Genomic DNA, 12,115 nt, shown 5'->3' with positions numbered 1-12,115 from the left:
TTTTCCAGGGGCAAATGTCCTCCTTGGAGGCCAGGATTTGGAGGGATAGCCATTACCAACCATGGAAGTGTAGCTGATCAAATTAAGGCAGCCGGGTTTTTTTTTTAAATTCAATTACACCCTCAGTGGAAATGGTTTCCCTAAATGCTTGGGGAAAGAATTATACCTAGTCCATAAAGCCTAACACTTCTAAACCCAATTTTGCACATTATTCTAAAGGTTAATTCAAGATCTCTCTTCCAAATGGGAAGTTAAATACAGCCAATGGGAGGAAGGCATCGCTGACTGACTGAGGAGTTTATCCGTCTGTAAGAGTTCATTAGTTTTAATTAGTGTAATCACTAATATTGCATTAACAGTTTAGTGAAGGAAAGTAATTACTCACACATCCACTGTATTAGATGGGAAGATTAGAATTCATTTTCCAAAACGATTAGCATTTTGCCAATTAAAAGAACCCTTTCTCCCTGCCAGGAGCCCTGTGACCCCACTCACCCAACGATCGTTTGAACGAAACATATTTTGCATCAGAAAATGCAGAGGGAAGAAGTGAAGAAATAAGGCTGTGTTCATTCTTAGAGCCTTCTTGGGGCCCAGCAAGTGCATGGGCTCACTGAGTTGATAATGTCACGCTCTATTTGCATAGCCATTCACTTCAGTCGCTTTGGAGTCTCCCACAGAAATTAAAAAATGAAAAGAGGCTAGTTGAAGATGAGGACAAAAGGAAGCAGCAGAGAGTCCATGTGAAATGGCCGTTACCAAGGCCCTCTGGTTGGACAAGTGTGGGGCCTTGCCACTGGCCCCATCCTGAGCCCACAGGAGAGCTCCAAGTCGTGAGGCTGTGTTCCTTGGGCCCCCTAATGATTCCCCTGAGCACTGGTGCCATCTGGGTGCCTCCGACTGCTCTCCAGCACCATGGCCACCTCCTGTCCAGCTCTACCAGGACCTCCATCTACCCAGCCACACGGATCTGTGCCCCATCAGCAAACCTCTGACCTGTTTTGGTAGGGCATTTACTCTTCACACCTTGCCCAGTGTACATGCTGCTTCACGGTAACTAAATGAGCTATTCCCCCCACTTTGTCCTCAGGGCCCCCCTCCCCACATCCTGCAGTTTTGTGTTCTATATTATACAAACTCATAGTGAGCTACTGAGGCAGGAACAGGGATCTTCCTCTGTTGGGGATTCTCAGCCCCTTGCACATATTAGGGGCTGCATACATTTTTATCAAACGGCCAACTGAATTGTAGGCATGTACCCATCTCCACATCCCCCACTCTCTATCAGCCTAGTCAGATTTCAGCCTAGGAGGCCCAGCCTGGTCAGATCAGCAAATTTATCCCTCAGGAGGGAACTGAGACATTTGCATACAGGGGGGAAGTCCCCTCTTCACCTGTATCTCTCACCCAGCACTATTTTCAAAAGGAGCCGGCCTCTGAGTGCATCTCTAGCTCCCTTCTGGTGGGTCTCTGACTGGTTTTGGCCAATGGGAGGCGCTGGCAAGGGTTCGGAGGGAGGGAAGAAAGGGAGGCCAAGGAATTTCTTCCCAACTCCTCCCTACTCTGACGTCACGTGTCTGGTATTAGCTGCACCGAGCAGGGTGCAGAAAGGGCAAATGGATCAGGAGCAGGGCTCATGGAGAATAACTAGCCCAGAGATCCCTTTCTGAGATGGGAAGTTCCAGATGTTCTGTTGTGGGTCAGTGTTGTGACAGGAGGCCCCAGGGCAAGTGTGATGTCAGGGTCTCCAGGCCCACACGTTGGCCTGTGCTCCGCCCAAAGTGCTCCCCGAACACAGAGGTCAGCCAACCAGGACCAAGAGGCAGGCACCAACTGAGGCAGAAGGCCATCAGGGTAATCACTCAAAACCACATCTGAATGGAGAGGCCATCTTGATGTCATACTTGATGTAGTCATTCAAGTTGTCTCACAGGCAGCTCATTTGATCCCCAAACAACCCTTGGAGAGAAATATTTTGTTGATAGGGGAACTGACTTAACCAGGGCCGCTGGACAAGTAAACAGCGAAACAGACCAAAGTCTGCTGACATCCGGCCCGGGATCTCCTCAATCTATGATCTATGTCACCTTTGGCTGATTTGGGCTCTACTCCCAGCTGCACCCCTATGAGCCATGTGACTTTGGGCAAGTGACTCAACCTCTCTATGTTTCTTCATCTGAAAGACAAATGTAATCTGTTTCTCTGTTGATTGTTGTAAAGACAAAGTGAGAGAGAGGAGCTCCTCAGAGGCTGGGGGAGGGGACCGGGCTTGGGGCTTTCTGTGAGAGGCTGAGACCAGGCTGTCTTGAGCTTCACAGACAAGGCCGATCTGCTGCCAGGCCTGAGTCTGCTAGAAGGACCTGGGGGGGCCTGGCACCTGTCTGACAGAGTGCGTGAGCCTGGGTTTTGGTACAGTCCCAAGGGATGGGAGGAACTCCCCATCGCCCACTGATTAATGGTACATGCCACAGCAAGCAGGCAGGAATGAAGCCAGATTTCATTTTACTTTTTTAAACAAAGGGGAATTGATCATTGCTGTGAAAAATTAAATGAAATTATGCAAAAAAAATAAAAAGCAAAACCATAAAACCAACTTTTCACAGTGTCTAATTCTTAGTAGAGGCCACATAGTAATTAGTTCCCTTCCTATATTTAACACTAATGGGTAAATCAGACTCCTCACTAGCAGGACTCTGGAACACAGCCTATCCCCTCCTGGGCCTGGTAGGTGTGCAGGATGGGTGACAGCAGGCTGCCCATCAGCTTCCATCCAGGAACAGAGCAAGGACTCCTAAAGGGCCCCTGGAGCACATACTCCAGGTCCACTGCATTCCCTGGGTAGCACACGGAAACTGGCATCTAAAGCTCACAACTCTGGGAGTAGAGCTAGTTTGACCCTCACCTGCCTGTAGATCACCTCGGCCACACAGTGACCACCCCAGCACACCATGTAGGTGTCTACAATGGATGAGGGGGTCTGTATGCCCTAAAGAAAGGGAAGCTAGCCAGACCTCCACCATCGGCCATCCTCTGAGCCCCAAGAGACAGAAACTCTGGCAGCCCTATTGGCCAGGGTGAAAGGCAGACCTTCGCCCTCACCCCTACACACTGGAGACAGAAGGAAAGGAGGGGAGGAGGCAGGGGCCCAATCAGCGGTGGTCCTTCTGAAAGGGCTTGGAGAGTTAGGGCAGAAGGGTCACCGCACCTGAGGGCAGCTCAGAGAATGGCTGCCACATAGTGGCCTTGTGCCTCTCGGAGGTACCATCCTATTGCATGGTGACCTGCATTCTAATTCAAGAAAACAGAACTGGAGCTCCAGAAATGGAGGCGGAGATGGAGTGAGAGATGACCACAGGGTGGGGGAAGGAGGTGACTAGCTGCTATGTTCAGAGTCAGGAGGCCTGCAAACAGACCCCAACCTTTTCCCTACGAGCCTTGTGACCTTGGGCATGTTACTATGGGACCCTGTTTCTTCAGCTGAAAAATATGACTCGTAGTCCTCGTGTCACAGGGAGGACCCTTGCAAAAATCACAGTTAATGATAGGCACGCTAATGTCTGTGCCCCACACAGCCAGAAACACGGTTTGTTTTGCTCACAGCTGCACCCCTAGTGGCCTCCTGGTCTGGCCATCCATAGAAGGTATTCAATAAATGTGTACTGATAATACCTGATCAGAAGGTGCCATCACAGCTCCTGGTGTTTTTGAGGGCATTTATGGACACACTGCCATAAGGAACGAAAAGTCAGGAGAGTGTCAGGGTGGAGGGCTCCTCGTGTTCAGTCCCCAGGAAGCTGCTCTGGAGCAGTGAGCCTGGAACAGGGCAGAAATGTGCCTGGTGAGGTGGAGTCCTCAGAATCATAATGAGGCTCCCTCCCTGGGTACTGTGGCTCAACTGCACCTAATCAGCCCTGTATCCCACCTCAGGACCCAGGAGAAGGACACCCAAGATAGCACAACTCCTGGTATCATGGGAAGGACAAATGGGCACTTACTGAAATTTTGTTCTAAAAATAATAGCAATGAAAGAAAGAGAGGCAGGAATTCCATTGACCTCTAATGCTTGCACAAAAATATTAACAGTATCAAAAGAGGAAAAACTTTTTTTGTTTTTTTGTGGATGTTGTTCTTTAGTGACCATCATAATGCATGCTGAGGGGGAAATTACCTATTTGTTTCAGTATCTTATTAAAGAATCAACAAGACACAAATAGTGTATTTTCTTGGACTGAATTCTCAGAATCTCAACTACCCAAGGCATCTACCTCAATTAAAAAAAATTTTTAATATACTATTAGATTTGGAAAATCCCTTTTTTCAGGAGGAATCTTTTAGAGGAGCTTCTATTTTTAATTGGAAAAATTTAAATTCTACACCAAAATGAAATGTTATGGAGAAGACTTAACAATGCCTCATCATCTAATTCTGGCAAAACACTCAAAATAATCAATTTTGTCTCATAGAAGTATTTGTCAAATTAGATAATCACAAGTGTTGGCAAGGATGTGGAGAAAATGGAATCCTCTTACATGGCTGATGAGAATATAAAATGGTGTTGCCACTTTGGAACACAATCTTGCAGTCCCCTCATTTTTTAAGAAACAAAGCTTTCTCTAGACACCTGGGTGGCTCAGTCGATATAAGCGTCGGACTCTTGATCCCGGCTCAGGTCATGATCTCAGGTCATGAGATTGAGACCCAGGTTGGGCTCCACACTCAGCATGGAGTCGGCTTTGAGATACTCTCTCCCTTTCTCTCTCCACCTCTCTCCTCCTATGTCTCTCCCTTTCTTAAGAAAGAGAGAGCGAGCAAGCAGGCTTTCTCTATCTGCACTGGGGAGTCTGCTTTCAACACATGGCATACCTGGGGCGTCTCGGCCAGGCTGAGAGACTGGCCTCAACCACTAACGCTCTGCTCTTCCTCCCACAGTATGTGTCCAGCCGACGCACCGTCACCCAGAGTGCACCAGAGCAAGGCAACTTCCCCCCTCATCACCTCACCCACCACCACCGCCATCACCGCCCCCACCACCACCTCCGCCACCATGCTCACCCACACCACCTCCATCACCAGGAGGCAGGGCTGCACGCCACCCAGGTGACGCCCTGCATGTGCCCCCTGTTCTCCTGCCAGTGGGAAGGCCACCTGGAGGTGGTGGTACCCCACCTGCGGCAGATGCATAGGGTCGACATCCTTCAGGGGGCTGAGATAGTCTTCCTGGCCACGGACATGCACCTCCCCGCCCCAGCCGACTGGATCATCATGCACTCCTGCCTGGGCCACCACTTTCTGCTGGTGCTTAGGAAGCAGGAGAGGCACGAAGGGCACCCCCAGTTCTTTGCCACCATGATGCTGATCGGGACCCCCACCCAGGCCGACTGCTTCACCTATCGCCTGGAGCTCAACAGAAACCATCGGCGTCTCAAATGGGAGGCCACCCCTCGGTCTGTCCTTGAGTGTGTGGACTCAGTGATCACCGATGGGGACTGCCTGGTCCTCAACACCTCACTGGCCCAGCTTTTCTCCGACAATGGCAGCCTTGCCATCGGTATCGCCATCACTGCTACGGAGGTCTGCTCCTCAGAAGCTGAGATGTGAAACCAGAGGCTGCCAGATGTTTGGGCACAGCCACCATCCACCCAGACTCTCTGCCTGTGTCCCTGGGATCTCTGAATGCCAGGACTCCAGGCTTCTTTTTAGTCTTCTCCCTCCTTCTGTCCTTCCTTCCTTTCTTTTTTTTTTTTTTTTTTTTTGTCTCAGGTACTTTGTGGTACTTAGTATTTGTCTGCCATGGGCATTACAGTAGGTCAACAGCCTGTGATTCAACATCTTGGTGTGATGCTTGTCCTGATTTGTCAGTATGGCTTTAGAGAGCATTTGTCATCTAATTCGGTCAGAATGGTTATTTCCTATACCCCTAGCATCCTTCTTCACTACTTCCCACGTGAGTAAAAGACACCAACACCACAAAGCAGACTGTTGGGGTTGAAAGGGGACTTAGGGTCCAAATCATTTCTTCCTTTTCAGTCTACTTCAGACCAAGCTAACTCGGAATTGTGTGAGGACAGCAGGGTGGGGAAGGGGACCTGGGCAGCTCAGAGTTCTACTTCAAACCAACCAGTTACAACTCTGACCCCCTCCCAGAAAGCTGAGGGTCAGAGCTAAGCTTCCTGGACACAAGGAGATGGGTTTTCCTCCAAAAGCCAGGGTACTGGGCTGGAGGTGATATCATGCCATGAGGCCACCAAAGTGACCCTGGGACTCATGGGGGTGGGTAGATGTTTAACTCTCTGTTGGCAGGCTGCTGTGGGCTTGCTGTCAGCCTGGGCTGTCAGTTCCTGTGCTGGAGTCAAAGTCCTCATGTTTTTGGTGCTTTCTTGAAAACCTCTTCACCCTCCATTGAGCAAGTAGGAGAAAAGAACAGGCAAGATGCAAAGGAAGAGAAGCCACTGAGAAAAAAAGATAAAATTAATCTCCCACTTCTGGGAGGGCGTTCTCTCTTCAGAGAGTTTTAGCATCAAATTGTAAAATCCGTCAATCCTGCCACTGGGGTGGAACTCTTGTATCACACCAAGAACCCACTTTACTCTTGATATCCTGTGAACCAGAACCACAGCTGAGCATCAAACCCAAGAAATTGGGAGGGTGTGCCTAGGACCTCTGACCTCGGAGGTCAGAGGTGGCTCATACACCTGGGACAGGGGGAGAGAGGGTCCTCTTTCTTTTTCTTACTTTCTAAATGCTCCAAGGACCCCCCTGTTCAGCACACAAACATTGTCACTGGTCAACTATTATCAGCTCCCTGTTGCAGCGTGAATGAAAAGGTGACAAAAATCCATCTTGCCTCTACGTAGACTGCTTTCTTATATTTGCTGTTGGAACAACTGAACACCTTCTTGTGGAAGTCTCTCTTGTGTATTTGAAGAAAGTAAGCATGTTTAATCGACTTTGTCCCTTCTGTTCAATGGTGAACACCTTTCAGCCTTCCCAGTAGACCCCCTTCTCCCTCCTGTCTGACGTTTCTGTTCTCTCCTTGGCTGCTCTCTAGCCGCTGTAAAGCATGGCACCTGAACCCTACACAATGCTCATTAGAATTGAGTGAGCCTTGCGCCATTCAGACGTCGCTCTCTGCCCTTTTCCCTCATCTCGGCCAACTTGGCTGCATCTGGGCAGGCCTCCAAGTGAGTACTTAGTTTTAGGCAATTTGCCCTGGCTGGCCATCAGCAGTCTTTTCCCCACTAAAAATAATTGATCCCAAAACATATCTCCCTTCCCCTCACCAAATTAGGAAATCCTCTAGCCACCCGTGCTGCCAACCCATACCCCAAGCACCAGAAGGGTGGCACTAGTCAGTAGAAAATGTCTTAATGCAGCCCCCTCTAGTCACACAGCAATCGCTGAGACCCTGGGGCCAAACTTTTGTTAGGTTAGAGCCCTAAGGGGGTCAATAAACATCGCATCACTGACTGAGGCAAATATCAGGTCATGATCCCAAGGAAAGGGATTGCTCTTGTTTTGTCAGAACATCCTACCAGGGCACCAGCTCTCCCCTCAACCACACAGACAGCCCAGGAACAAGCTGAGGCTGGTTGGTCAGCACTGGGACAGACTGGCTCACTTGGTTCCTGACTTTATCCCCAGGACCATTCCCAAAACCTCAGATCTCCTTGCCCGTATGTTTGATTCTTTGAGAAGCCACAGTTCCTCCCCTGGTTTCTGTTACTCAACTACTCTGAAACATTTCTATAGCATCACAGGTGCCCCAGATAAACAAACAGACAAAACCTCAACAAGAATATAATTACAGTTCACAGGGGCCTTAGAATTCCTAAAAACATCACCTCTGCCTTCTTGTTGTGCTGTTACCTGAGCCCAACTGGAAATAACTTCAGGTCATTATTGCACACAAGACTGTATTATGCCTAGGTGACCCCAGGTAGGAACTTGTATTTTCGGTACTTAGAAATGTTTAGAATAAAGGGTAGAAATGTTTTATTTTCATACATCTGTGGTGCTCCCAAGAAAGCCTTCCTCTCTATATCCACATGTGAAGAATTGTAGAAAAAGGAACAAACCAAAAACAATGACTAGAAAAAACAGTACCAACAGACTGTGCTGCGGCAAGCTCTATAGTCAGAGTGCTCTCCCATTCCAGTCTTGGGTTACTTATTATTGGCACCCTCAATATACTAGAAAAAACAGAGACTCTGAGACATGAAATGACCTTCCAAAGGTCACACATCAAGTAGGACCATGATTAGAACTCAGACAACTGAGTACACATTGATGTTCTTGAAAAAGAAAGGCTGACCCCTAAGGTTTCAGCAGTGTTCCCACCTCATCCGTCAACTGTGGGCCCAAAGGTCAACCCGGTCTTTGTTCTGAGATACCTGAGTGATCAAGGAGAGAGAGAGACTGGCCTGGATTTGCTTTTAAAGGCAGCTCAGCTTGAAGAACCAGTCCACCTGGAGGCAGGGGTGGGTGTGGGGAGTGAAGGATTAGCTGTGGAGTCTTCAGTGCCCTCAGGCTCATCACCCACTCCAGGGTCCTCATTCTCAGATTTCCCGGGAGTCTGGAGAGTCTGTGGGGTGAAGAGCCCTGGCATCCCATGATCTCATTCACACCTAGGTGCTGACTTAATGACTCACCCTCTAAGGGGTATCTGCACTCTAAAAGTAGGCCTGGGGAGAAAGCCACACTTTCCACAAGAAAGGAGTCACCAGTACTTAAACTTCAGGCATCTGTGAGAATGATTTTTTTCAGGATGTGTAGACATCCCTCCCCTAGAGGTGTCTACATACCCGGTAGACGCTGATACGGAGGTCAGCCCATACAAAGGTTGTCTTTGACAGTCTTTGCATGGACCTGCATCTGAGATAGATCCCATCACAACCTGTGGCTACTATGGACATTTTAGAAATAGGCCAGATTAATAATAATAATAACAGTACTGATGGCTACCATTTATTGAGGGTTTATTATGTGACACAGTAGATTGAACACTTTGAATATATTATCTCATTTCATCCCCATAACAACCTTATGAAATAGGTACTGTTATTGTACCTGTAAGAAATTTAAGCTGGGAGAGTTTGGACCTCATTTAAGATCATACAGCCAGCAAATAGTGAAGCTGGGTCTGTAACCCACATGTCTAACTCTAAAGTCCAGGCTTCTGACCAATAGCAACTTGTGCATTTCTATAAATTGGTGGACCCAAGGCTCAGAAAGTCTGAATGGCACAGAGGCCTTTTAGTACTAACTGTGCCCTTTCATTTCTCTTTTTTTCCTGCTCTTCTCCCAGCCCAAGACAGCTGCTATGCTAAAGATGGTTTGTATATTAGTTGTTAAATGTTTTAGGAAATCTGCAAGCTAAGTACAGCCACTACTAAAAATTAGATTATCTAAATTTACAATTAGTTATATTAAAAACAAAGGTGACAAATATTCAAAACTCGCCACTTCCTTTTTAATAAATTCATTTTTTATTGGTGTTCAATTTACCATCATACAGAGTAACACCCGGTGCTCATCCCGTCAAGTGCCCCCCTCAGTGCCCGTCACCCATTCACCCCCACCCCCCACTCTCCTCCCCTTCCACCACCCCTAGTTAGGAGCCTTTTTCTTCTCCCTTCCCTTATATTCCCTTTCACTGTTATTTATATTCCCCAAATGAATGAGAACATACACTGTCCTTCTCCGATTGACTTCACTCAGCATAAAACCCTCCAGTTCCATCCACGTTGAAGCAAATGGTGGGTATTTGTTGTTTCTAATGGCTGAGTAATATTCCATTGTATACATAAACCACATCTTTATCCATTCATCTTTCGATGGACACCGAGGCTCCTTCCACAGTTTGGCTATTGTGGACATTGCTGCTAGAAACATCGGGGTGCAGGTGTCTTGGCGTTTCATTGCATCTGAATCTTTGGGGTAAATCCCCAACAGTGCAATTTCTGGGTCATAGGGCAGATCTATTTTTAACTCTTTGAGGAACCTCCACACAGTTTTCCAGAGTGGCTGCACCAGTTCACATTCCCACCAACAGTGTAAGAGGGTTCCCTTCAAAACTCACCACTTCCTAATTGTTTCACTACTCTTGTATTTTCTGTGCTCTTGAGATTATTCTCACCCACCATAATTGTATGGTGAACATGCCACACAATGATGCGCCACCAACTCCATATTGAGTGACGTCATGGCAATAGCTGGAAATCGGCTGTGGTGGTAGTGTTTACAACCATTGGAAACTGGCAAATGTTATAAGTCAGGGCTTTTCCCCCATGGAAAACTAGCTGTTAAACGTTTACCAGCACACCAATGCCAAGACATCCCTTTTGCACACAGCAGTATGGAAGAGAGGGGACTTTGGAAGGAGAAGTAAAATTCCGTTGGCCACAATGACAGGGACACAGATTATGGCCAACCTAGTAGAACAGCAAATTATGGGGAAAACACAATCTGTTCTGTAGAAGGGAGTCCGAGTCTTCTAAGTAGCTTCACAGGCATTCCCTGCCCTTCTCCAGACCCTGCTCTACTGCTGTTAGGGTGGGACGTGCTATCTGATGATTTTCACGTACAAGGCATAGCTCCACAAAACCAGCCTCTTGGCTATCCCAATCCAAAAAGTAAAATCACACTCTATAAGACTAGACTATCTTGTTACTTGTTCTTACAGGTCATCTTTCTTATCTCTACATGTAGACCAGAAAACCTCGTCTAAAGAAATATTTTACTTTGAAATTAGTGATTGGAAATGGCCTACACCTGAGGGCACCATGAGCAGTGGTTTCAAACATCCCATAAAATGTGTTACCATCAGAGAGAGTAGGACCTTTATGCAGCACAAAGGGACAGAAGAGATAATGAGTCAAGAGATGGCACCTTACTTTCCTACTCTGGCTGCTTCACTCCACTGCAACCTGACAAAGGATCCTGTTCACAATCTGTAGCCCACTCTAACCAATACTCTTCCTAAATTAGGGGCATGGTTCCCGCTAGGGTGAAAGTCAAGGGAAACTCTAGGCTGTGTCTGGCAGCAGGAAGAATCTGAAGGTCAACAGTAAACCAGTTACTCTGGTGCCAGTAGTTTCCCTGTGAGGGAAGAAGTGAGGTTTGCCAAAGCTTCCACGGGGATTGGATTTCTGGTGGAAGAGGAAGGGATTGTGGACGGGACATCGCAAAACTATGCTCTAATGAAAACCTCCCCTACAAGTAGCATCAGAAGTAGAGTCTTCCAGTAGATTGTTAGGCCTTAGATGATCTGTTCTGAAAATTTCCTTCAGAAACTAGTGAGTTCTCTGTTACATTAACCTGGAGAATGGCCAGCCAAGAAAAACCTCATGGGAAAGAGATCCAAGAGATCTGTTGTAGATAAACATTGATTCTTTTCCCCCAAATCAGGCTATCACATGGGTTACCTACAGGAGTTAGAGTTTGTCTTTTCCAGCATTGTGTGAAAATATTTTACCTTGAGTACTGTAAACACTCCTCTCTCTTTTTTTTTTTAATGTTTTTTCTAGGGTATTGACATAAGAAAGAGAAGGGAAACTGAGAATCATTTTACTTACCCTGAATTGATGTATATATACTTTTCTAAGCTTTCTTATGATGTTAAAGACAGCAAGAAGCAAACTTAGAATGCTACTTTACCTCTATCCTGTCTCCCATGAAGAGTGTCATTAAAGTGCATTTGATACTGTTTTCCGGAATTCTTTGGAGTTGTTTTTTGTTGGTGGTGGTGGTTTTTTTTGTGTGTGTGTGTGTTTTTTTTTTTTTTTCTCTTCCCACAGGCTACTGTGCAATATGCGGGAACAGAAATGAAATGCTACAAGGAAAAGCAATTATCAGAAATTCGCCAGCTGCCATAGTTGACTTATGTTTCATTATCTTCCTCCCCTTTTCATTTTTGCCTCTATTTTAAAGTCATAATTGGATGTAAGGAAGAGAGTGCTACTAGAGGTGAGTAAAAGCCCTGGCAACTCATTTGCCCACAACACTAGCTCAGCATACGGTGCGGCCCCGAGGCGGTCACTGGATTGCAAAGAAAGAGACAGGCGTCCACTCCCCTTCCCTTCCTCCCTGGGCCCCTTATCTCTGCTCTCCCCTCCTG

At 47.1% G+C, this 12,115-nt stretch overlaps 2 protein-coding genes across 4 annotated transcripts in view; one reads left to right on the top strand and one right to left on the bottom strand.

Moving 5' to 3' along the window:
* The window catches only part of SIAH3 (siah E3 ubiquitin protein ligase family member 3), a 72,371-nt gene extending 60,665 nt beyond the window's left edge, over nucleotides 1–11,706 (top strand). Inside the window, exon 2 of the mRNA XM_077855660.1 lies at nucleotides 4,930–11,706. Within this exon, the coding sequence (XP_077711786.1) occupies nucleotides 4,930–5,598 (669 nt within the window). The 3' untranslated portion in view covers nucleotides 5,599–11,706. The remainder of the gene's footprint in view (nucleotides 1–4,929) is intronic.
* The window catches only part of LOC144288048 (uncharacterized), a 111,163-nt gene that overhangs the window by 52,892 nt on the left and 46,156 nt on the right, over nucleotides 1–12,115 (bottom strand). For all 3 annotated transcript variants that reach the window (XM_077855661.1, XM_077855664.1, XM_077855662.1), the window contains exon 5: nucleotides 3,670–3,813. In XM_077855661.1, coding sequence (XP_077711787.1) covers nucleotides 3,670–3,714 — 45 coding nt within the window. In that variant the 5' untranslated portion in view covers nucleotides 3,715–3,813. The remainder of the gene's footprint in view (nucleotides 1–3,669; nucleotides 3,814–12,115) is intronic.

This window comes from Canis aureus, chromosome 17 (assembly GCF_053574225.1).
Source record: "Canis aureus isolate CA01 chromosome 17, VMU_Caureus_v.1.0, whole genome shotgun sequence".
NCBI lineage: Eukaryota > Metazoa > Chordata > Mammalia > Carnivora > Canidae > Canis > Canis aureus.
The sequence above is the reverse complement of the archived record's forward strand: the minus strand, read 5'-3'. Positions and strand labels throughout refer to the sequence as shown.